We start from the raw sequence: 26,445 nt of genomic DNA on the forward strand, positions 1-26,445 counted from the left end.
ATCCTGGTGATTCACGACAGAGCCTCTGCACAGAGAAAAGGGATAACTGCAGGTCCTGCGGGGTAGGAAAAGGGAGCAGGAGGTTGTGAGCAGCTTGGGGAAAGGAGGAGGACAAGGACTGGTGTGTCTGGAAGCAGCAGGCAGGGTGTGGAAGCTGCTGCCATGGTCACTGCTGCAGAAATGCAGGATTCGCAAGTGTGATCAAGCTGGAGAATGGGGCCCCACCGCACAAGGAGTCCACGGGGCTCCTGGCCAATCCTCAGCACCTACAGTTACAACAGCCCCACAGCACAGTCCTTCACTGTGCATACGTTGACAGTCAGCTTTGAAATGGTCCAAAAATGGGAGGGTAGATACTGCTGCCTCACCTGGTGCCAATTCCTCCCATTGCTCCTCACTCCGGGGCTGCAGGAGCTCTCACTTGCCCCATTGCAAGTGGGGTGGAGAGGTGGGGCCAGCAGCAGGGAGGGCAGAGCCTGGCTTCAGGCTTTGTGGCTGGCAAGGTCTCCCTGTCCCACAGCCAGGACTGGACCTGAATCCTGGTGCAGATGCCAGGGTGTGTATCTGCCACAGCCCTTCCCACCCAGCCCCACCACCGTCTCTCACATGGACATCCACGCTCACATCATTTCAGCGTGCATATTTATCGCTTTCCCCCCACAAGACATGTATTTGAATTTACTTTTGGTAAACATAACCACGGGAGATGCAAATTTGTGCTGAGGAAGCATAAATAACTCACACAGATAGACACACACACATAGACAGCAAACACAGACAGGGTTCACCAAGGGAAACCAAGAAGTGCAGAGCACGCCCTGAGGCTGCCACCAGTTCCAATGGCTTTGCTCTCATCCACCAAGCCAAGAGGATGTCTCCTGCTCTTGCTTTGCAGCAGCTGGTGGGAGAATAAAGCTGGGGAGGAGAAGTCTAAAGTTGCAAATAACCCATGAAAGCATCATGGCAAGTCCTGGCTCTGCAGTTTCCTGCAATCATCTCAAAGGAATGGTTCCAGTTGTAGGAAGTTGTAAGTCTTTCACAGTGTGAAAGGGTGGAGGGGCATGGGGACCACCGTGAGGGAGGAGCAGCAGGTCATCTTGCAATGTCCCATTTGCAGCCAGCCGATAAACCTTCTTGTGGGAACATCGGGGCTAGATGCTCCATCTAGGTCCTCTTCTGCCCTCTCTAAGGTGCTGATTTTTCTTTAGCTGAGAATAATCTTCAACGGGACATCATGCGAACAAACTCTGCAACCAACAAGAAAAGACAGCCCTGAAGCAGAAAACATCCCTAGTCCAACCCAGCTCTCATTTCATGGAGATACACAGCCAGGGTGACACTGGGGCTCCACACGCTGCCAGTAGGTTAGTGCCATACCATGAGTGGCCCTGAGGAGCTCACACAAAACAGGCTTTAATCCTTGTGTTAGGTAAGGTAATATGATCCCCTTAGCAGGGCAGTTCATTTCCTCTGATCCTTCCCAGAGCACAGCCTTGTTTGCACAAGCAACTCCCTGGAACAAATTATTGCAAATGTTACCTCCTTTCACTGTAATTTCAGAGCAGGCTGGTTTGTAGCCTTGGGATGACAGTACAAGTCCTTAGCAAGCCTGCCACTTGCAGGAGCCCCAGTGCTGGAGAGCACTAATGTTTTGGTAGGTACCAGTATTTATTTGTAGAGAAAAGTTTGCTTTGATGGATTACTTGTTTTTGAAGATACAGATTAACTGGAAGGATATCCTGGATCTATTTCTTCACCACCCTGCAGCTTGTGAAGTCAATTACAAGAGTTAAAATCGAGTGCAGATGCCATCAAATATAAATGTGTTTTCATACTACACTTGAACTGACCGGAAATTAATAACCACAAAGAGGAGGGCAGTGGAAATTACCGCCTTGGCTTCTCTTTTTCTGTTGATGGAGCTGTCCTTTGACAACTAAAGCAGTAACTCACTGAGAAAATGATACTAGTATTTCATGTATTTTAACTGTCTAACATAATTTAGCTGCGGGGAACAAGGAGAGCTACTGTCAGGTAATCAGTGCATTAGAACGACTGCATTAGGAAAACAAGCAGCCTGCCATGTTCTTGTGCCTTCCAACTCTTACATATGCTTAATTGTCTGATGATAGCAACTGCTTTCCTTACCAGGAACCCTGAGCTCTATTAACATTACTCCTGCCATGCCTAATGGCCAGGATAGTACCATAACCAATCTTACTCTTTCCAACTCCTACAGGCATGGGAAGTGGGAGAAGAAATGAATTCTCTCTAGGATTAAACGTGACCCCTCTAGATCAGATATCAACAGTGTTACTGACACAACTAGCATGTGACCAACTTCTGGGATAAAGGTACAGAAACAAAATCTCTATAAACCCAGATGGTAAGGTGAGCCAGAGGAAATGAAGGGTGCAATGCAATCTCCAAACCTACACCAGCCTCCTCACAGCTCTTGCAATAGATTGAATGGAAAGAAAATGCCCCCTAAAATGAAGTCTGGCACTGCATACGAGCAGCAGAAGCTCTTTCTCTGTGACAGGACATATCTCTTGCTATGCTAGAACAGCGGAGACCTGATTGAAATAGTGATGCAGCACAAGAAGGATACACAAACAAATACTCAGCTAAGGAATTATTTCTTTTTTTTGCTCTGTACTTCAGATATCTGGACTCAGAGCATGCAGATCTTCCTTTCTGCTTCCACCTCCAAGCTGAAACTCTGACTCACACGATAGCAGATGGACAGGGAGCATTCATCCCTTCTCACCTTCAAAGTCAACACGCCCGTCTCCATTCAGATCCACGTCCCGGATGATCTCTTCAATATCCCGATGACCCACCTGCTGCCCTAGAAGCTTCTTCATGGCTTCTCGCAGCTCACTGGTGCTGATCTCCCCATCACCATTAGTGTCAAACTGTAAGTACATGAAAAAATACCAGCAGGGGAAATACAGTTAAGGGAAATGGATCTTGCATTGGGTTGGACTTCGTACTGCCCTGCTCTTGAGTGCCCTATTTTTTCTGCATGCCTTTTGTGTCCCTCTTTTTCCTCCTTCACATTCCCTTTGGTCTGGATTCAGTCTGCCTTTTCTCCTCAAAAACCTCTCACCACTACCGTGTCTGCACCAGCTTTCCTCTTCCTTTCCTCAAGAGATCCCTTATCTGAGTGTTTTTCTCTGCTCTTCCCTTGTTTCATGCCTGGTTGGCTTTTTCTCAGTATTCCACTCTGCTGCTCTCTCCTCCTCTTTTCTTCCCTCTAGATCTTCTCTCTTTCCTGTCTCCTGTCACCCTGCCACACGATAAGAAGCACTCACCTCTCTGAAGGCATCACGGAGCTCTTTTACACCAATCATGTCTGCAGTTTCTGCCAGCAGCTTTGGTCCCATCAGCTCAACGAAATCTTCAAAATCCACATGGCCGCCCACTTGGGATAAGATAAAAGATTGTGTGTAAGAACTCAATTTGTTAGCCAAGCTGAGCAGTCCCTTTGCACTTCAGCATGCCCCAGAGGGCTTGGTTCTCCCAGCAGCAAAGCACGGAAAGTGCAGGACAGTGGAAAGAAAAGCACAGGTACTTTTACAGTGTCTTGTATTTCCTGGATTGTAGGATAGGTAGAATGAGCCCAAGCTACTTCATCCTATGCTGCCACAGACTGTCACATCCTTATGGCATCATGTACCAAGAATTAAAGGCTTGATCCTACTACAGCTTATAGCAACCCTCTGCTGTACCCGTGCCAATGGGTACGGCAATGGCACAGCATGATGTTCCTGCATGGCCCAGGCATGCAGCTGTGGCTGATGTCCAACTGTTTATTCATCATATTTATCCTTTTTCTTGTCTGTCCTCTATCTGAAAGCTGGCAGTAACACTCTCCAGTTCCTAACCACTTGAGTGCTATAGCTATCAGCTGTTCTTTATGTGTGAACGGTCGTATATGTTACAACTACTTCTGGTCCCTTCTCTTTTCTACACAGGTCTATGTCAAAAATAACATGCACAGAATATTCATTTTCCCACCTGGGTAAGGGTAACATCCTACACTGCTGCAGACAAGTGGTGACAAAAACCAGTGGTGTAAGACAAAGGGCATAAACAATCACAGTGCATCAGACAGATCTGCAACATTTTGCCTCGACTCCATCAGCACAGCTCACAGACCATCTGCAGGCATACTGCCAATGCACAAACACCCAGAGCAGACAGAACAGCCCATCCACCACCCATTCTGACCAAAGCATCTCCATCTTCCCCATCTCCTTCTTTAGTATGATGCCATCTGAACACCAGCTTCAGTGTGATGACATCCATAATGTGCACACTAATGTCTGACTGTCCAAATCAAGGGCAGCTGAAAGATTTAAGCATGGTGGACAGCTATTCCTTATGTTGCTCACACAAAACACAGTCCAAACAGTCCATTCTTTTAGTAAACCAAAAAAAACCAGCACATCAAGTGCTTGGGACCACAACTGAACAGAGAAATGGTAGGGAGCAAAACACGAGAATGAAAAAAGGGAGGGAAAGAAAAAGAGACAAAAAAAAAAAAAAAAAGAATGGAAACAAGAGACTGAAGCAGCCCAAAGCAGTGATACAGGGCACAGCAGCCACAGGAAGGTACAGATGGGTGGATATTACTCACAGTTCATGTTGATCTGCTGGGAGAGTTCTATGAGCTCCATTTCAGTAGGCATGTAGCCCATTGTTCGCATGCAGTTCCCCAGGTCCCTGCAGTTAATAAACCCATCCTTGTCTTTATCAAACTCCTTAAAGGCTTCTCTTAATTCTGCAGGAGTGGATCCAAAAAGAATGATATTGTCAGTGACAGCCTGAAATACTTTTTCCAAGAAACTTCCCTAGAAGCAGCACTTTATGAGGCCTGACTCTCCAAGATACATACTTTCCTAGCATATATCCCTATGAAGAAGCAGTGACTGGAGTAATGTTAAACTCTTCTATTAGCAACATTGCTGACCCGTTCATTACAAGAAAGCATGCTTTGACTGCAGAGGCCTTGAATTATCACGGACTGATCTCTCTTAAACTGCACTCCCAAAAGAAACTGGAAGTAGTAAGTTTTTCCATCTTTCACCCATGCACTATATTCTATAGTCCTGACTGCAAGGATGATCTTCCTTAAAGCCAAACCACTTTGTCATGCTCTGCAATACTTCCTGTGGGAGCCGGGTGTACAGCAGTTCTCTGACAGCCCATCTCCCTTTACCTCATTTATCCTCCTCACGCTGCATTACCTGTAAATTCCTTTATAGTCAGCACTGTTGCAGTTTTACATATTATTTATTTTGCCAGGCTCTCCAGGAATTATTCCAGCAATTTGCCCAAATTATTTTACCCCCTGGGGGCCAACGTGGAACGGCCAGCCAGCATGTTTTTACCAGACAGAGAGAAAGGTGACACAGAAGGAGCGACAAGTTTTACCTTCAATTTCTTCTGGACGCAGTTCTCTATCCTGCAAAAACAGAACACACTACATTTAAGTCATTTGCTTGCCACAGACAAAATTTCAAAACAGCACTTGTTGGGGCAAACAGTTTTGGGGACAAGCCAGAAAGCAAGAGAAGAAACAAGAAGGTGATGACATGTTTAATACCATCTACCTAGCTTTTTTGTGACAGCCCCTCTCCATCCCATCTGCTGGACAGGGCCATGAAGGATATTCCCCCAAGCAGAAGAAACCTGGGCCAGCATAAGCCCTGCATGTGGCATCCCCACCTGACAGTGCTGTGAGTATCACAGGGCTCCTTGCGTCATTCCCCAGCACAAGTCCTGGAGCAGCTGCTCTAGAGCTCTGATTGTATTTCCTACCTACTGCAGCTCCCGTTGAAATAGCTGGATCAAAATAACTGGAAGATGCTCCTGCCACCAGAAGCTACAGCACTGTCTGCTTGGATCCCTGCCTGATCCCTGTCCTGCTAGTGGGACAAGGACAGCCAGGAGCAATCCTCCAGCCAATGCCCCCATGCCATCTCCTACAGTCAGTCACCCCAGGAAGACAGGAGCTCTCCCCTTCCCCCCAGCCTCACACAAGCACTTTGGAACCAGGCAAGAAGGCAGACACACAACATATACATCCTCAAGGTCATCTACAAACAAAACAGGACAAGGATTCACCATGTTCAGGAAACACTGCAACATCCAATTTGAATTTCTTGGAAGAAGGGGGAGGATATAAAAAAGCATAAGAAAATTCCAACACTGCATCAAGAAGAAAAGACGAGCATGGAAATGCACTGCTTTCTGGTTTAAATGCCCTTTCTAATTCCTCTCATGGCTCCCAGGCAAATCCAAAACATCAGAGAATTTGGAAACACAGAAAAGCAATCTCTTTTGTCGTCTGACTCTCGGCTTTTCCCCTCAGCCATGAGGAGTTTCTCCTTGCCTTCCAGGTGTCCTGCAGTCTCACCACACGTCCCCGGAGACAGTGCCCTTGAACAGTTTGAGAAGGATGATCCTTTGCTATGTAACCACAGGCTCCTCTGGAAACTAATGGCGGCTGCTCAGAGTGCACAGCAAACTAGGACACACGCTGGTTTACGTCTATGCAAAAGGGGCTGTGCCAGAGCAGTGACCAGCTTGCCACTCATAACCTTCCCAGAGGCATCTCTGCGCTGGATGGAGCAGTCAGAGCATGCTGGCTCTGCAGCTTCATCCTTCACAGACCTGGTATTTTCAAACATGTCATCCCATTTGTTCTGCTTTCATTAACACCAAGCAATAAAGCAGTCCAACCCCCCCACGTACCGGATGCAGGAGGCTTTATTGCCCTCCTGCCTCAGATAAAGCAGCAGATGAGAACCGCTGTGGGCAGCACCGACACCGCGTGCACCTCACTGCAAAGAGCTCACACACGTTGCTCCCCGGGGTGCTGCAGCAGCAGCTGCAGGGCTGTGGTTGCCACCGTGGTACCGACAGCCGCAGAACTGCTGTCTTGTGAGAGTGCCTGAGGACGGGCCCAGGCCTTCCTCCAGCGCAGTCATCACAAGCCCGTCCTCCTCCCACTCACCACGTTGCAAGCAACATGACCAACACGTGTCAGAAATGAGGGCTTCAGCTCTAATTCCACGCACCGAGGCATTCGCGTTTGCAGGGCTCCAAGCATATCTTTGCACATGCAGATTCTATCATCAGAGCCACAGGCTGCGAATGCAAAAGGAGGAGGAGGGCTTGCGTCCCTCCAAAAATGTGACTCAAGTGGTAACTAACGTCACGGAGAGGTTTTCTGGTTTAAATTTGAAAAAAGAATTTGAAAAAAAAAAAAAAAAGATAAAGGAGGAAAATAGCTCGAGAAGAAATGGGCTGAATCACTCTAATGCTTTTGGAGAACATATGGAAAGAGGAATACAACTGTTCAGAGTTTAGATCTAGACATGAGCAGAGGTGACCCTCAGAAAGTCCATTTTACATAATGGTCTTACTCTCATTTATTTCTGTTCCATGCACAGTAAATCCAGTTGGTCTAGAGAGTCAGTAAAAATAAAGCTGTTTATCAGATGCATTTATTCTACAACAGGGCAGAGACATTGCTAATCCTATTTTGGAAATATCTTAGGGTACGCTGAGTTTGCAGGGCTGAGCATGGCTACCTGTCAGCCTGAGCCTTCTGCGAGGAGCTGGGCCCGTTTCCTACAGTGGGAGCTCTGTCCGTGCCACTGCCAGTCCGTGTGCTGGTGTCACACTGTCACACCTCGTGTTTTAATGAACTGACTTAAGGAATGTGATCACTTAGTGGTTGAAGATTAAGAACAAAATCCCTTTGATCAATAATGACTGACTGCAGTTCTTTTTTGGGATGTCGGTTGAAAATGAGGTTTTGGAAATAAAGATCTAGATGTCTCCTCCAGCTGTACATAACTGTGTCAGTGCAGAACCATGTAAAGCATTTCCTAGAGGGGCAAGAAAGCCCTGTCGGGTAACTGGGGTGAGTTTTGTTTTATCAGAAGAATATGAAATGCACTGGGTTGGTATGTAACATTGCACATCCTCACGCATCAGGCTTCTTTGTGCATGTCTTTAAATACATTGTTGTCAGAATCGAACTTTATGTGCAAAAACACACATCACTTCTTGAAAAGATATGATATCGAGGTGCATGTCCCTGTATTTTTAACATGTCCACATGTCTACATTTGAATTTATATACAAATATATTTTTTCATTGTTTATGCGCAGATGCACATGAACGCAGTCACAAATAGGTGTGACTGAGCGGATAGATGTGTTTTTGTTATCTATCTGTATGTACTGGCAATAGCATTTGGCCGTCTGGCACTATTTACCAACATGAGGACAGACTGATGTTCTTTGGTTTCTTTGGCTGGGAATGCTGCAGTGTCAGGCTGCGTATAAGAGTGTATGAGAGACTACATTTGGGCTTCTGCAAGGAGGCAGATGCATGCTCGTTTCTGCTTGTATTAGCATGCTTGCTGTGAGCTGACAGCAACAGTAACAAATACGGGCATCTCTGTGGGACAGCTTGTTCCCAATATGGATGCCCTGATTTGCATGAAAGCAACTATTTAGCCCTAAATGCTAATCTGAGCCTCCGGGAATGTGAGGTGGACGTCCTGCTGGAACAACAGCTTTGAATACCGGACTCCCCTGGAGTCCATCTGATTGTGCAAGACCCGAGGTCCTAAATTCTTCTCCTAAATCCATGGAACTTCATCTGCTTGAGTTTAGGCTTTGATCTATTTTTCACAGCTGCGCTTTTAGAATCCCCCTGACTTGGTGTTCAGGCACAGGGATATCTTTGCACATCCTTCAGGTTAGACATTTGCTTGTGATTGCATTTGCTGGAGCTGGAGCCGGGATGCTCGAGGCCCAGGGCCGGGGGTTACAGAGCTCCACGCACACGGAGCACATGGGCAGCCCCGCATCCCTGGCTCAGGTCCACGTGGCTTAGTGCGTGTCTCGCCCGGCAGGGTGTAACTTACGTACAGGCTGCCTGTTTTCTGCGAAGCCCTTCCTCAGGAAGATGCATGCTGGCCCCAGCAGGTTGTGCATGACGGCGCAGTTCTGGGCCAGCACCATGAGCGGACCCTGGTACTCCGACGGCCCCTCTTCGCTCGTCTTGACAGCCTTATAGCACGTCTTCTCCTCATGGCGGATCTTCCCAGCCAACCAGCAGCAAGCAAACAACACAACAGAGGATGTTACCTCCCTGTCTCACCCAGCCTTTCCTCTGAAGATTTACTGAACCGCCTCGCAGAGCCATTATTGCTAAATTTCCTTCATCTGGTCCACGCTGCGTCCCCCCCACTGATCTATTATGGGCTGCATAGAAGCAGTAAGTCCAGCAGTTCGCTTTCAAAAGCTGATAGAAGTACAGCCAACCGAGAGAATTTCGCTTTGAAACGACATCAAACTCTCAACTCTCACATCTACCCAGAGAGAGCCCAAAGGGCTGAGCTCCCACTGCCGGCTCCAGAGTTAATGATTCCTCAAGTGAGCTGCGAAGGCCAAGCACAGCCCGGCACAACGGGACGCATGCCCTGGGCAGAGCTGCTGGCAGAGCTGTGTTGGCCAAGGCCTCCCCAGGAGGCGAGGCAGGGCCTCCCCAGACACTCTGGCTCCGCTTTACGTTTCATCAGCCAGCATCACGCACGATGTAGTTTTATCAAAAGGCCTTTTAGGGCATCAGGTGGCTCTGCCAGCAGCGGGCTCACACTCCTTGTTCCAGTGCTAATTAGTTATATCCTCGAGGTTTCAGGCAGTTACTGCACTGACCTCTTCTCACTGCTTATGTTTCCAAGTGGAGAGCAGTCACAAGCACAACAATTTTGTCTGTTTGCATTTGCACATTTTTGTAAGTGCACGTCCTGCTAAGCTAGGGCTCCAGAACAGAATCCAGCACTGGATTTTATAAGGAGGCACTGCTTTCCTTTTATAGAAATGCATTTCCCTGGCTCTGCAAAAAACATCCTGATATTCCCATGCAGCTATAAAAAGCCAGCACAACCCACAGGACCCTTGGTTTTATAGAATAAACATTAATCATACATCAGATTCCTCTTCAGGAATGACTACTTTTACAGCCAGTGTTCCCAGGGGTGATCAGAGATGCTGTCAATTGTCACTGTCTCCTCCATTAACCCTTTCCTTAAAGCCTGAGGTGCTTTTTCAGGCTAAAGCATCACACACACACACACACACACACACACACACACACACACCTTTTTCATACTTATCCAAACCCATTGTATCTACTTGCTGTGTCTACCGTGTGCTATTGCCTCGCACACATGGCTCGTTGTTTGCATTTTTATGGTCTTACACCAATCTGCTCATGTATAATGTCATGTGAATATTAAGCATCAAAACAAAAGCAAGCTGCGAAGAAAGAAAATCATCAAGCAGAAAAGCATTTTCATTGCAGTCATGGAAAAGGTAAAAATCTGTCTCCAATTAAGTGTGACACATAGGACATTTGTCCTTAAAAACCTAAAAGATGAGCATCCATCCACAACTGGCATATTACCAGCTCAGCTAAATATCATGGCATCTGTGTTGAGCTGCATAGCTTCGTGACATCAGCACAATGTCATTTCAAAAATTACCAGCTTTTATTCTTGGCATATTTTTTCAGTTTAGTATTGCAAATAATACGGCTCACTTAAAATAGCCCACATCAGTTCTGCATTTCATTCCAGTGAAGATAGATGAAAGACCAAAGGACCCATAGCCTGCACCTAATCCTTGTTTTCTGACCCTTCCAGTTAATTGAGCTTCCTGCCAATTCACTCGGCAGTACTGAAGGATGATCATCCCATTATTTTCCTGTGTGTGTAAATATTGCCAGTTTGGTGAAGCAGTTGCCAGGAGCAGTGAAGAGCTGGCCAGACACCCAGCGCCAGGTCTCTTAGTGAGACACCTGCAGGGGCTCCTGCCCTGCCTGGCAGCTCCAGGCAGGATTCCCTCTGCCTAGCAGCCTCCCAGGTTTCTCCTGAAAGCATTCCCTCTACCACACTCCTCCTTTATCCAGGCAGAGCCAGGAGGAAAGCTGTGATAGGGGAGCAAAGCAATGTCAGCTGCCTGTTAGAGGGGGAAGGCAACATGCACAACAAGGAAAACACAAGGAAAGGACAGGGTCTGCATGCCAGAGGGTCTTTGCTGAGCACCAGGTCCAGAGGTGCCTCTTCATCACCACTGAGGGTAGAAAGGCACCAGGCTGGCCAGCAGAGTCCCTGGGGAAAGCAAGCCTGCTGCCTGCCAGCACTGGGAGACAGAAGCCTGAACATCATCACCAAACAGACAAGGATGAGTCCCTGACCAGGCCAGCCAGCGCCTGGAAAGAGTCGCCAGCTTTCTGGTTGAAGTCACATATTGAAGAGAATAAATCCTGTTACCCAAGTTCAGCTTTCGCACACACATCATCTACAGTCCCTCGTTACCATTTCAGTGAAGTGCAAGAAAAGCATGAGCAGGTAATGTCCCTCCAACAGCTTTCCCTCAGGAATGGATATTATGAGCAAAAGGCCTTCAGATTCCTAAGCCATTCTCCTAATCATCTTAACTCTGTTTCCACCCGCTGAGGCAGGAGCACATGGTGAAGATCAGAGCAATAAGAAAGCTGTGCCTGGTAGTTCAGGCTTAACAGCAAAGTAGTGCTGTGGTCCCAGGACATTCACATTCAAAGGAGCTTTAGGGAGACAGGAGTGGGGTGAGGACATAGGAGAGTGGCAGGCAGAGAACGATTACTTCTTCCCAATATAACTTTGTACCACCCAGGGCCCAGCTCCTCATCTTCCTCACTGTGTTTCCTCTGAGTTTGTCCCAGGTAAAATCTGAGAAAAAAAGACAAGGATCACAAAAAAGCCAAATGAAGATGTACAGCATGAGTGACCTACCAAGTATCCACTATAACCACGTGTGTTACAGCCTAGAGGACAGCACAGCCCCCAGGATATCTCAGGATTAGTTCCTGAGGCTGGGCTGAAGTCTGAGAATTCTCTAACTCAGCTTCCTAACTTCCTCTCTTTAGTCCTGCCTTCTCAGGCCTTCTCAATAGCACTTCTAAAGTGCAGTATTTGAAGCAGCTTTTAGGAATGAAAGCATAAATTACCTAAAAGACTGATCACACAGAGTTTATTCAGTCTATTTTGATTCAAGAAGCCCGGCCACACTTCAGACTTTAATTGCAATTTCCTTGATCATGTTGAGCACAGCTGCAGCCAGCTCCTTTCATTGCAAGTCGGAGGCAACCTAGGAACAGCCAAACTGCTCTTCTTTCAGATGCACATTTGGATAAGCCTCACCTACTGCCTCTTCCTGAAGGTCACCCTGACCCAGGGACTGGTCTTGGCATCATCAAACTGCTCGATGATGAACTCCCTCCTCATGTATCCCAGCTGTGCCCTTCGTGCCTCAGCTATGCCATTACTGACCTTGTTTACAGCTGCTAACAAGTAAACCGTGCTCCCACACAGAAGAGGCACAACTTAGCCCTCCCTAGCAGAGAAGTGCTCTGCTCACTGCAAGGTCTCCTGCATGCAGCATCCCGATGGCAGTGGCATTTGCTGCCAGCAAGGTCTCTGTAGATGTAGCTCTTCATTTAAATATTTCAGATGCTTAGCCTAACTTCATGAGGAGTGAATCAACCAGCTTTTCGCTGAGCTATTGGATTTTCAGCAATGCCAAGCAAGAGCTGTGTGGCTGACAGGTACACGGTGTTGCAACACCTTCTGCAGTCAGACAAGAACTACCACTAGGACAAATTGTTCTCACTGCAGTCTGGTCCCTACGAGCAGAATAATTCCTGAATCTAATTCATCTTGGGATCATTTTAAAACCTCAGCACAGAGCAGTTCGTGGACTTGAGCCTAACAGGCACGTGTGGCAGCTTGCATATGAAGTGCAGCACACACACAGGCCATACTGACTGTGACACAACGCATGAACACGCAGCTAATGCCTCTGTCCATACCTCTAAGGCATGGACAGATTGCAGAAAAGCGTGCTTCTGTACCCAAATGCATACCAGCAATATGTGCGTATGGAAGGATGGATACACATAAAAACATGTGCCTGCCTACAGGCAGACTTCTGTGAGGACATGCACTATGAGACAGAGGCACACACAGCCATACAAGCAGGGACAGGTGTGTCACACACCTTCCCCACGTGCACACACACAACAAACACTGCCACCTGCTCACAAACCTCTGAGTATGTAGAGACATAAAGGACACACACACACATACAGATATGCTCATTAATTGTGCTTATTTTAAGTACCAACAGGAATACATATGAACACACACCCATTCACATGTCCACGAATGTGTGTTCCCAGGAGAAACGACACACACAACCAGACACATGCAGACACCTCGTGGTTGAAGCACATGTGCACACGTACACAAACTCACAGGTATACACGTACATTAAGATGCACTGACAGTGCACGTCAGTGTGTTGTGCACATCAACAGGAACAAACCTGCACGCACAAAGGTGGTCGCCTACACACCCACGGAGTGGGGCACACACCTACTTGCATGCATGCATGTGCACACACTGATTTACGCTCACGTTGTGGCATCCCAGGCTCTAGTGGCTGCACCTGCACGTGCAGCTCTTACAGAAAAGATTCCTGCAGAGATCTGAACCCTTTGTACACATCCTTGTGTCTCTCCCACCTCCCTTTCCCGTCTGCCCACGACGTCACCCATCCCAAGAAGTGGGGGTGGAAACGCACAATGCACTTTGATTCGGGGAACATACCTTTTTCGAGAGGTTTCTCAGTGGAGACTTCACACAGTTGCCCATAATATGTTGAGTCTGCCTTTCCGGTGGACTTGGTTATAAAGGAACTGAAGCAAATGATCCCATTAAAGGTATTCCTTGGGAGCAAAGCAAGAAAGGCAGCGCAAGGCAAATCCAAACAGCTACTGGCTGCTGGGGCTTCCCTCTTCAGGGAGCTTTTTCTCTCTCTGCCTCTCTCTCTCCGTGCTTTTACTTTATGTTCACTTTCTTGAAGAGATGAAGCAGGAAGGAGAGGGAGGGGAGAGAAACAGACAGAAAGAGGGAGAGAGAGGGAGAGAGAGTGAGAAGGGGAGAGAGGGAGGCGGATGTATAATCTACATCAGATTAATGTTCAAATCCCTCCCACCCCCCTCAATCTGCAGGCAAGATTGTTTCACTCATGGGAGAGGGCTGATTCAGGCAGAATTAAAACAGAGAGGCACTGCAAGAAGCGATTTCGGTGATGAGTTCAACGAATCCAGCTAGTTTGGGTACACACAGCCTCTGAACACCGCAACCCTCCCCACCCCCCTTCTGACTCCTCTCCGCTTTTCAATCACCAGAAAGCTAGGCTGGCCAGAAGGCAATCCACTTAGGGGCTTGGAGCAGAGTGCAGAGCTCGTTTTGGAGCAGAAATGGACCATTTAGCTGGGTGGGACCTGTTTCAGCTTATAAAGACTAGCAGACCCACAAGTCCCTCAATCTTTTCCTGCCACAGTGGAAGCAAGCCGGGAGGCAGCAGTCCAGGATCCCTCCAATGCTCTCAGCCCCAGGACAGTAATTTTTAACCACAACGGAGAGATCTTGAACCAGTCTTACAATAAAGTTTTTCCAGCTTTCTGCAAGTAGAAAGCAACTGCAGGTTTTCCTGCACTACCATAGATGAGCTCACACCTGAACCAGAAATCTGAATGGCCCCAGGCCGGGTGATGTGAAGCAAAGATTTTGGACATCAGATCCATCCATTCTATTTCCAAACACCTTACTCCTGGGATAAAGAAGGGGCTCCTAAACCTAGAACTAGCTCTGAATCTGGGCTTTACGCCTGTTTGACAACAGAATCCTTTCTGAAAGAAAAGGGATGGGTCCCCCATACCTTTTCCTTTGTTCTCAGGCTGAGCATTGGAGCATTCAGTCCAAAAGGAGGTTTAAATTTCAAGAAAAAACTCACCATCACCCCCAGGCAACAGGACCTGAACAGGACAGTGAATGCATCCTTAGCCATGAAGCCACCGAGGTCGCAGCTCCACATGCAATGCCATGAAGAATTTCCTCCTTCAAGAAGGCTGGCAATGATCCTATCGCTTGTCTCTGCAGCAGGCTTGTTGGATGCTCAGATGTTCAGCTGAAAAATGTCACAACTTCCTTTGCAAGCATGGTTCCAAACAAAAGGTTCTGCAAAGACCAACTCATGGACTGAGCACTTTAACAGTGCTTTCTTTGTGCAGAAGCCACTCACTCTCCCAACAGCTGTAAGGCTCTAGGACAGAGAAGGATGAGCTATCGCTGTCATGACAAAGCAGGGCTTAATTCTGCCTCCATCCTGATGGTGCTGTGGCATTAAGTATGACTGTAAGGTGCACCAACAGTTATTTTAGAGTTTAGAGGCTTCTTCCATGTGAGGAAATTAGTTTAGGAATGCAGCTACGACAAGAGCCAACAGCTTCTCCAGTTCCAGTCACAGCCAGAAGTGCACAGCAATGTGGGACAGTGCCTCTCACTCTTCCTTGCTCTCACTCTTCCCAAGAGGGAAAGAAGAGGAACAGCTTCTTTTCAGGTTCCCTCAGGGTATTCTTCACTGCACAACTGGGGAGGAGGTGCCCAAAGGCCCCCAGGCCCTTGAAAGTCAGACTGGAAGACACCCATTGTGTGCAGGGCAAGCAGAGAGAGGGACAGAGGGGGTGGGGAAGCTCTGATCTGGAAATCTGCACATCAGAGCACACCTCCCGCAAAGCAAACTGGCCCTGCCACCTCTTGTCAAGGCTGGAAGATCCCTGACGCGAGGGAAATGCACAGTCACTCCTCATGGGCTGTGCCAGCCCTGGGCCCTTGCAGCAGGAGACACTGCAGGAGGATGCTGAAACTCCCAGCTCCTCTCAGGGCTGCTGTCTTCAGCTCCTTTTCTCTTTCCCCTCTTAAAGCAGCTAATAGAAGGTTGACCTACCCTCAATCAACGTGCCAGTCAATAATAATGTCCTCTGTCACTTGGAACCATTCTCCAGGCTCCTTGTTTATTGACGAAGTGCGTGTCTCCCTCGAGCAGGAGCTGCCACACAGCAAGCAAGGCGCCTGAGCCCCTGCCCAAGACAAATGACTCCAATTCCAGAGAGAGAAGAGAGCATCGCCTCACTGCCAAGAATGAATCTCCCTGTGACAGGCAGCAGAGGCCAGGAATGCCCTGCAATCGAGAAGTGCCCCTTTCCTCTTCTTCTTGGAGCAAAGGAGCCAGGAGAATCCACGGCAGCCCCACATTGCTGGGGATAGCAATGAAAGAGAAACACTGAGCGTGTCTTACAGTAAGTGCCTCTCAACAAAAGTTGAGATGGTCACCTCATAAGTATTAGCTTGTACTGGAGCATTATGTACCAGCTAACAGAAAATTACTTCAGCTGCCTGCTCACCTACTTTTCTTCCCTGCAGTTGCAGGCAGTTATAGGAAATGCAAAGCAAAGAGGGTACAGAAATCACCCACCAGGCTTGGAAGGTTGCTCGTGGTCCAGGAAGGGAAGAGGTGACGGGAGCCCATGTACATCGAATCACATATTCACAGTCCTTTGACTCTGCAAGAACTCTGGCAGAGCCACAAGGGGCCTGAGAGATATAATCGTAAACAATTTTCTTATCTTCTTATTTACCCTGAATCTCTTAAGAACAACTGGGCAGCACATCACAATCTAACAGACTGACCCTGCTGAGATTTTGGAGGAAAATCGTTGGAATCTTGTTCCCGTCACCACCACAGCAGCTTAGAGATATGCAGGAAAGTGGGGTTAGCAGAAAGGTCATTAGAAGATTAGGTTAGAAGGAACATATTTTCTCCCTTCCTCCAACTGAGGCTGCTGTAAGAGAACAGGATGCTGAGAATAAGTGTGTCAAAAGCATTTGTGTGTAGGTGCTGATCTGTGGGCATGCCTATATCTGGGGTAGTCAGGGTGCGTGTGGGAGGGCTGCACATGCATGTATACTGGCTTTCCCACACTGTTCTTTGTGGCAATCACACTGTTCTTTTATGGTCTGGGTCCCTGTTGTGAACTTTCTAAAAATTAGTAGGAACTTTGTGAAATGCACGACTTGTCTATGCGCCTGAATTCCTCTCTTTCCTCCGAAGACCACAAGAAGGGCAGAAATCTTTGTGGATGTAGTTTGGCACTAAGTGAGCTTACAAGCAAGAAGAGTTTGGCACGCTGACTGACCTTAGCACAGAGCATGGAGGAGGATGGATGTCTTGGCACCGAACAGGGAGTGATCTGGGTGGTTTAGTATCTTTGAATTCTTTAAAAAGCAGCAGTGCTATACTTCAGACTGATCCCACTGGTACAAACACTCTTTCCATAGCAAAATGTTGGATCCCTCCATGGTTTATCACTTGGTAGCTGTCAGAGACTTTATCCAGTGATAGCAGATACCTAACTGCTACAGCAAAGAACAAAAATCAATTCAAAACTTGGGACTGCTCATCAGACTGCAACTTTGCTTGGCAAATCTTTCCAATGGAAGCACAGATTTGTACAGGAAGACTCGTTTCAGTACATGACTTTCACTTGCTGGAATGGTAGATCAGGTTGTTGCTTGTGACACAACACAAAAACACTGCAAAGGGCAATCTCACTAAGTGGGAAGGGGTGATCTCTGAGGAGATTCACTCGATGGTTATAGATCTTGTATTTTACAAGAAGCAACCCACCCTTGCTTATTGAATGACCTCAAATGTGCCATAGCATTTGGATGTGTCAACAACTTTCTCTTGCCAGTGCTGCCACAAACGCTGCTTCAAAGCTCCTAGCCACTGGAATTCCAAACTTCTGTGACTGGCTTCCATTTTGTCTGCATCAAGCTCCCAAGTGCTTCTGCTGCATACTGAATTTGACTTCTAACCTCGAATGAACCTTAAGCACAGGTCCATCTCAAAAGGCAGCACCAGCAGGTATTGGCAGATGCAGCCCATATCCTCATCTGGGGGGAGGAATATTTCTGCAGAGAGTTTGGGAACTTTCTTTGCTGTCAGCTGTTCCAGAAGGAAAGCGTTGCTGACTCATGCTGTGCATAATATTCTCCTCCATTAGAGCAATTGGATCATATTCAATCACAAACAACAGAAGGGTTATTAAAAAGAGCAAGAATGTTTTCCATCCCTCTCAAGGTAACAAACCCTGGACTGTCAGCTTCTGTCGAGACCAGCTTTGTCTGTAATTAGCTAGCTGTGTCCCACATTAGATTAAAAGAGATGAGAGTGTGCCAAACTCCTGCCACCTTCCATGCAGACCTGATGCACCTATTTTGCACTAACCCACCTTCCAAGTCCCTGCACAGAAGATGTGCTGGTCAGAGCACAGTGTGTTGCAGCTATTTTTTGCTTTTCAATGGGCTACAAAAAGACAAGTACAAGCTTGACAGCCCAGAAGTTGCTATAACAGTTTGCCACGTATATTCAGTACAAGGATGGTTTAAAACAAACCTTATGTGGTCCCTTTCCTTTGCTCAAGAATAGGAGAACTGTGAATCACTCTCTGTCTGGGACTGCTGCAGAAGCAGCTAATTGTGCCCTGGATCCTTCACCTCTTTCAAAGGAAAAGGGGACAGGAGTGGTCAGTATGTGACTGGCACGCTGAGGTGCTGCAGGAAGCGTGGTTGGTTATCAGATGAGCAGAGCCCTGGCAATCAATAACCAAACACTGCAAACCAAACCTGCAGGGACACGTGAGAGACAGAGGTCTGTCTCACTTCTATTCTAAACAAGGATCTGACAGCACCTTTGGAAGGATCAAACTGCATATCCCAGTAGAAGACCTCCAGCTAGGTTTAAATGCAGCTGGTCACAAACCACCTAAAATCCTTCTGTGTTATTTCAGCAGAGCACAGTGGGGCTGTTGGCGGTTTTCTGCTTCCTGCCTTCGACTGTTGTGACATGATGCCTCACAAAGTTACATGGTTGCCTGCTTCCTTCCAAGAGCAGAGAGTTTATTTCATCTGTGTGGGATGAAGCAATGCTATATATTCTTTCCAAAGATGCAAGGTGCAAAGTACTCTAAGGGAGGAATGGATAGAATAGAGATTAGAATATTGTTAATGACTTAATTTATACATAGTATTGAGCTTGTGGTCTTATGCTGGTGCAGAGAACTACTAAAAAAAATGAAACATGACCATAGAAGGCATGACCACTGTTAGTCTATATTTCTAAGAGGGGCATTCGACTGAAATTGGAGGATTACTCAAGTTCATGGGCACTGCTGTTGCTCTCTAAGGTCACAGGAATGTCAGAGGATTATTAAAAAGGGAACCCAAAGTTGGCTAAGCATCTTTTACTGGATGCATATCATATAGCTGCTTGTTATTGGAAATCAATACCACTATACCACACATGGACTCACTGGGGAAAACCAGCTACTGAAGCTGCAACGCTAGAATGGGCCACAGCTAACACAGCTGCCAAGCCTGCAGCCCATTCACTCCATCTAAAGCAGTTCTTTCCCGACACTTTGTTCAAACCCAAAACTGCATCAAACAAAAATCAAGACACTATAGATCGGTGGAATGCACAGTGGACTAATTTAAATGATGGCTAATTCATTATTGAAAGATTTTATTCTCTCAAAAGATAAGCTGAATCCAACCAGAAGGCTGTGCTTTCAGTGCATGAGCTCATGCTGCTGTATATTTCATGAATTTAATATTTAATGAATGTTCCTTTAGCTTGGTTTTATTTTGATGTCTTTCCATATCCTTTTAAAATACATTTGTTTAAAAAGTAAATCATTGACAAAGATTAATGTTTACTGGCAGATCCACTGCAAGCAGGCAGCACTGCCCTTCAGTGATTCCCCATGGCTGGCTCCCATCCCTCCAGCTTTTTAGAAGCAATAAACGTGATAAGTTCCTCTCCAAGTTGAGCAAGTGGGGAGCTGAGTGGATGTGCTGAAACAGAACAGTGTTCTTCTGTGTCCGTGTCCATCACTATGGAAAACTCATGAGACGTACCTTGTCAGGTATGGTGGGTATCAGCAGGCAGAGATGTCCACGTGCTCTGGTTGGTTTTAAGCACAGGAACATATGTATGCACAGAGTGCTTGTGTGGTCGCACACATTTATCAGCAGCTGCATGCGGACAGACTGTTGGTACAGACAGGACATTTATACAAAGGCTCTTTATGTCATCCTACATGCACAGACACGGGCTGTGCCAGCACATGCAGAGCAGGAAGCACAGAAGCTGTACGAGATGTATGCAGGCACCCGGAGCACTGCAAACAGCTGCCTGCTGCTCAGCAGGACGTGCCATTCTCCACTGGGCTCCATCCTGCTCCAGCACACCTGCATGGCCAGGCCCAGGACCCCAGCACCAGGGAAGGGGCTCCCAAAGGCAAGAGCCTGGCTGGCAGAGTGCATCCCACACAAACAGCGGGAGCACAGCAGTGACATGGGGCATGGCAGGATGGGGCAGAGCACCTTGAGGGCATGTCTGGGGTTGTCTCTGAGTTCTCAGAGATGCCTGAAAAAGAGGAAGGGAAGCAGGGGGAGGGAATGCGGTGTTTCTTCTGGATTTTGTCACTTCTAACCTGCACACCCCAGTTCAGTATCAGTAAGCAAAGATTACACAGTCGGGTCAGCATCGCTGAGGTTGCCAATCAGTTTGAACCACAGGAAAAAAAAAAATCATTCCAAATTACTCCACTGATTTAATATTACAAATGAACAGCTATGAGTAGCTGTCCTTAGTTTGCCATGAGCCTTGTCACATCACTGCTGCACTTGCCATGCAATATGGTGTAGCACAGCATACAAGAACCTGCAAACCATTTCACCTTCACCTCTGCTATCCCACAATGAATGCTTCATCCCATATTTCCCAGTGCTGGCCCAGCACACAACACACACCTCGCTGTTAACACCTGGGGGCAGCTGTTAAGCTTCCATCACAGTAATGCCGCTCCCCTCAGCAGCAAGAGACTCCCAGGGCTCTCTGCTGGCTGAGTTCCACGCTCGGTCCTGATGCAGCAAAACTCTCATTGGAATCAAATGAAGCTGGAGCCATTTGAGGGATCAAGGTCAACCAGCAAGGCTGGACAAGGTGCATTCTTCCGATCCACTCCCATGTGGTTCAGAGAATGTGCCTTGCTCCAGCTTCCCCCGCAGTGTGGGGACACGTCCTGGCCCAAAGCGGCCACTTCCATCATGCTGGTTAGCTCCTAGGTCCATTAGGACCCGTTAGAATTAACTAAAGCGCATGAGTAAAGGAAGATCAAGCAGGGCAAGAATAGAAAAATGATTTGAGAGATGCACAAAGATACCTTCCCTACTTTAATGGTACTTTGGACACTGACATCATAAGAGGAATGGGAAGTGGTGCAGACAGGAGTGGCTTTTAACTGCCTGTACAAATAGAAATACAAAAGCCCCTTTGGCCACAGTGCTAACAGCAGAAGTACGTAAATATTTAATGATTCCCCGTGGCATTATTTGACCCCTCTGATCCCCATGCTACCAGAAGCAATTGACAGAAAACTGTTGGAGAATCACTTCACTGAAAAATTTAACAGGCAGACAGGGTGTGAAAGCTAAAGAGCTCTGAAGCCAGTCAGGTCTCACATGGCAGGATCGCTTGCAAGTTAATATTGCATAGCAAGGGCCAAAAAAAGCTCTCTTAAAGGTGCTGGCGAGGCCAACTGTGGGGCACAGGAGGAGCACAGAGCACAGAACCACTGCATTCCTGTGCCGCAGTACCTGCACCATTGAGCCCAAGTGCCAAAATACAGCTGCACTGTAGGTGCTGCTGCCGCGTCGTGCTGCCCTGTGAGTGCTGCCACAGAACTGTTGCATCGCAGTCCCTGCTGCCCCTGCACTGCCCTCCCAGCCCCTGCGCTGCTCCCACTGCTGCTGTCACATCAGTAACGCCGTCCTGCAGCCGGGCTGCCCCTCACTGCTACGGCTGCAGATGAGGTATTGCTGCTCCCTGTTGTTAGGGCTGTGCTGCCACTCGGTATCTGCAAAATACCGAGCTGCAAAACCGCATCCTGTGGCTGCTCTGTAGGACTGTGTCAGGAGTGACAGCATGCTTATTGCTACATGACTCTCCTTTACTGCTTGGACCCCGACATCCTCCTGCCACAGGCCAAAATGGAATTATCTCCCTCCCCACACTCCTTTTCGTGCCACTATCCCATTTTGCTGCATGATCACAGGGATCTCCCACCAGCCGCATCATTGAGTCACTGCCCAGCTCTCACTGCTGGCCTGAGCCACCGCTGCTGTCCCGCTGCCACACGTGAGGCACAACCAGCCTGTACTCACACGGCGCGCAGTCGCTGTGTCACTTGGTGGCAATGTCCCTGCGCTAACTCACGGCCGTGCCATCAGAAGGGCAGCACAGTGACAACACCTCCCTTGCTGCCTTCTGCTGCAATGGGATGGTGCTGTCAGGCTGGCACAACCCTTTGCTAATATCATGCCAAAAGTGATCACCGCCGTACAGAACAGCTCCCATCTGGAATATTGTATTACTGCTTCATTAGACCGCTAAACTCTTCTGTCAAGCTACAACACCACACTGTTACCACATCCGTGCACTGCCAAACTCCTGCCGCATGGCACCAGTATCACATCTCTCTTCTGCACAGGATCACATTACCACGTTGCTGTGCTGTCAGTGCTGCGTTCCTCTGCTCGGTGCTGTGCGGCACCGCACGCTCACCTGCTGCAAACTCCACAGCTTTGCTGCTGCTGCTGCCTCTCCGAGCCGGCGGGGGAACGTTTCATCAGGCTGAGACGACATCCTGGCTTATATTAATGCATCATCACATGCCCCTATGTTTGTTAATTCGTGTAACGCTGGGATGCCCTAAATGAGTATGACTGTTCTATGATATTACAACCGATATCGCATGAGCCCAATTAATAAAATAGCACCGCATCCTGTATCCTGGCTGTATCTTAGCATTCTCCTGGAATACACACCCACAGTGCACTATATTGCTGTGCCAGTTATGTAAACAGGGCACTTCTGCCTTCACTCTGTCTTTTTCCTGCACAGTTACAAATCTGTCTCCCTCAGACAAAATCCTGTGGTTCCAGACTGCTCCTTTTTGCTCTTACTGCAATGACATCCTCTGTGAAGTCATCCCTGCAATGTCTTCTGCAGATCTGACTGTACCTCCGTGGTGCCTGCATCCGCACCATGCTGGAACAAGGATGGTGTTCCACGTCTGTAGAGCTGGGACAAGACATGCCAGTGCTGCTGGATCACAGCTGCAGACGCGCATCGCTGTGCTTCCCTCCTTACATGTACTGCAAAATTACTGTTTTAACTGTTGCACAGTGGGCTGTGTGGGCTGGAAAGAAGTTTTTGGATTAAATGAATCGTCTTCTGAGCTCTTGCTCTCTTCTAATTGCAGCACGAAGCAGGCTGCTGTTACAGCACCTGCAGCCTCATGCTGCAGTCTGGGGCACTTCTGTGCCTGTGACCACAGCTCAGCCCTGGCTCCAACCAGGGCTCCTGCAGGTGGGAGTCCTTCTGTGCCCTGAGATATCCCTCACACTTCTACACAACGCGCAGCAGTTATTTGTCCACTCACAATAACAACATCTCCATCATTCATTTCCATGAGAGAATTTTCCAGTTCTGATCCTACAGCTTTTATTCAGCTGAGGATTCGATACCGCTACAAAAAAAATCTTCACATCTCTCTTCCAGTATACAGCTCTTTGCACATCCCATATTGCAGCTCCCCTGCTTCCATACACAAATCCCTGAACAGTCCTACTGCATCCCACTCCTAAATCCCCCGCTAGATGGTTGCTTTCTCACAGTTACTTCAAAGAAAGTGAGAGATGAATACAGGGGGGGAATGGGAATAAATAATATTATGCTACAAATGAAGGTGTTGGTGATTGTTTCTCAGTGCTGTTGCTATGTAGTGAGCGGAAGACCAAAAGCTAGAATCTGTCTCTTTTCTCTAAGTTGCACTGTTTGAGGCCAGAATTAATTTTTGCTAAGTTTATGGTGCTTGGAAGTGTCTCCTGGCACTGGAATGCAAGCAGCAATGCAGGAAAAAAGGTGCTGCTCAGGTAAGGACTGTGGGGAGGAGCCCGGAGCTGTCGGTGTTCCTGGCACTCTGGGGACAGACAGCTCCTCAGACTTCAAACCTGTTCTCAGATGCATCTTCATGTTCCTCGGAACTATGAGGCAGCACTGAGCCCATGGATTTCTGAGCCCACAGATTTTCAAACAGTATCATTTGCTGTGACCCAGCTGGGCACCACAGCACTCACAAGGCCCTTCTTATTGCTGCTACAGAATGTTCGTCTATTTCTGGTACATCTCTGTCTCATTCTGAGTAAACACAATTGTAACTCTCATATGCAGCAGACTGTTAGTGAGGATGCAGAGCTACTAAAAACAGCTGAGGTTTGATATTTCTCTAGAGAAGTCAAGATGAACAGAAGTAGACAACACATCCTGACAGCAGACTGAACAGGGAGAGGTGTGTCACGTCCTTCCCTTAAATCATAAAAATTCTCCTTGTTCTCTCCATAATCTTGATTTGAAAGGGCATTCTGAAAAGCCTCCCAAATCCACTTTGAAATAAATAAATAAATAAATAAATAAAATAAAACACACAAAAACGAGAAGGAAACCCACAAATCCTAATTCTGGCTTAATCGATCACTTCCAGAGCTGCCACCCAGGCTGCTGGCTTGTACCTATAATTGTGCTTCTGGGAGATTGCAGTTACATTAATCTTCCTGGAGATTACATCTCCCGGTAACATCCCTAAACAGCTCTAAAAGAAAATTTCAAGCCAGTTTCCCTCTGCCTTTTCATTTTTAAAGGGTAGTAGCCCTGCCGGGTAAATCCACTACCAGAAGCAGCTAAAAATGACAGCTTTGTACCGAAAGCGCTCGCAAACACCGAAAGCATCTGTTCCATCCTAACATAGTGATTGGGAAGGCTTCGGAATTGGGTCAGGATTTTTTTGTCATCCTCCCCACTACCTTCTCCTGACAGCTTCTGCCATCAGAAATGATTCATATGCTGATTGTACAGAAATGTACCATAAGGAGATGTAAACAAATACAGCAAAGCAAGGCGGGGAGCCAGAGAGATAGAATCTAATAAGTAAATATCTTTTTTTTGAGGAAATAAAAATTTTTTTTAAAAATCGCTTCCCCGACTCTCACCCTCACCAGGCAGAGCCGCAACTTCTTCCCCCGGCGGTTGGCAAAGCACGGCTCCCCGCCAGCACCACCGACAGCGCCCTCGGGTCGCAGCCGTGCCCCGCGGCGGTCGGAGCGCGGTACCCCGGCGGGCAGCTCGGGGCTCTCCCGGGGTCGCTCCGCAGCGCCCCAGCCGCTCCAGGGACGCTGAGGCAGGAAGCAGTGCATTTACAGCGCGGCTGCAACCCGGGGGTCGGCGCCCGGCAGCGGGACGGGGGCGCGGAGGGGAGGGAGGGACGGAGAGAGGAAGGGGGAGAAGGCGGAGGCGACGGGGGCTCCGCGCCCCTTACCTGGCCGAAGACCGAGCTGAGCATGGGGTGCAGCTGGTGGAAAAGGGGGTCCGCTTCCACCGACCGCTCGCTGCCGCTGGACTTGGTGGAGTACTTGCTGCTGGATTTGGACAGAGGCGAGGCGCCCTCTGAGAGCTTCAGGGACTCTCTGCTGGACCTCTGCCTGTGACTGAGGAAAAAGTCCTCCTCCGCCTCCTCCCCATCCCTGTCTGAGAGCTGCTGCTGGTCCTGGGGGTGACCGTGGTTGCCGTGCGGCGGGGGATGGTGGTGGTGCCGGGCTGGCCGCGCCGCTTCCTTGCCGCTGCCTCCTCTCCTTGGACCTCCTTCCGCGGGCTCCGGCTGGCTCTCCCCCCGTCCATGTGACAGCTTCCCCGCGCCCCTCGCTCCGTCCTCGCGGGCGCCCGGGTGGCAGAGCGGCCTGCGGGCACTGGGCTCCCCGGGGAGCGCCTCCCGGCTCGACTCCCCGCCCGCCTGCCCGCCTCGTCCTCTGCCGTCCCGGGCACGGCCGCCGCGGGGCTGGGGTCGGGGCTGAGCGCCCGCCGCCCTCCCGCTCCCCGCCGCCTTCAGCAGCGAAGTGCGGGACTCGCTCTTCGCCATGGAGGAGCCGCTCATCGCGGGGCCGCTAGAGCCGCATCCCCGGCCGGGCGGAGCGCTGCCGCTGCGGGCAGGGCTGCGGCGCGCCGCTCACGGCATGTCCTGCGGAGCCCCGCTTAAATCCCGCACCGCGGCCCATGTGACAGCGCAGACAAAGGCCGCGGAAGGGGCGCTCCGGCGGGGGCTGGCGGGCACCGTGCCCCGCCGGGGCTCCCCCCGCGCCGCCGCCAGGTGAGCCGGGGCCTCCCCCCGCCGGGGCCGGCTCGGGCCGGGCGCGAAGCGGCGCCGCGGAGCCGCTGAGGGGGTGCGGGAGGAGGCGGGCGGCGCTCCCGCGGCGCGGCGGGCGGGAAGGGCCCGGCGGGGAG

General features: G+C 48.8%; 1 protein-coding gene across 4 annotated transcripts; it reads right to left on the bottom strand.

Annotated features, from left to right (window-relative positions):
* Positions 1-625: 625 nt before the first annotated feature.
* Positions 626-26,236, bottom strand: CABP1 (calcium binding protein 1). Of its 4 annotated transcripts, XM_085238589.1 has the most exons (8): positions 14,938-15,115; positions 13,746-13,994; positions 8,962-9,132; positions 5,443-5,473; positions 4,646-4,789; positions 3,318-3,427; positions 2,771-2,918; positions 626-1,247 (listed from the first exon to the last, which is right to left on the bottom strand). In XM_085238589.1, the coding sequence occupies exons 2-8, from the start codon at positions 13,788-13,790 to the stop codon at positions 1,222-1,224; spliced, it is 675 nt and encodes a 224-aa protein (XP_085094715.1). In that variant the 5' UTR covers positions 13,791-13,994; positions 14,938-15,115; the 3' UTR covers positions 626-1,221. The 4 variants fall into 4 exon arrangements, with proteins under 4 accessions (XP_085094715.1, XP_085094713.1, XP_003211110.2 ...); XM_085238587.1 differs by lacking the exons at positions 13,746-13,994; positions 14,938-15,115 and adding an exon at positions 25,487-26,236; XM_003211062.5 differs by lacking the exon at positions 14,938-15,115 and having other exon boundaries at positions 13,746-14,108.
* Positions 26,237-26,445: the final 209 nt, after the last annotated feature.

The sequence above is a fragment of the Meleagris gallopavo genome, chromosome 17 (genome assembly GCF_905368555.1).
Source record: "Meleagris gallopavo chromosome 17, MGAL_WU_HG_1.1, whole genome shotgun sequence".
NCBI lineage: Eukaryota > Metazoa > Chordata > Aves > Galliformes > Phasianidae > Meleagris > Meleagris gallopavo.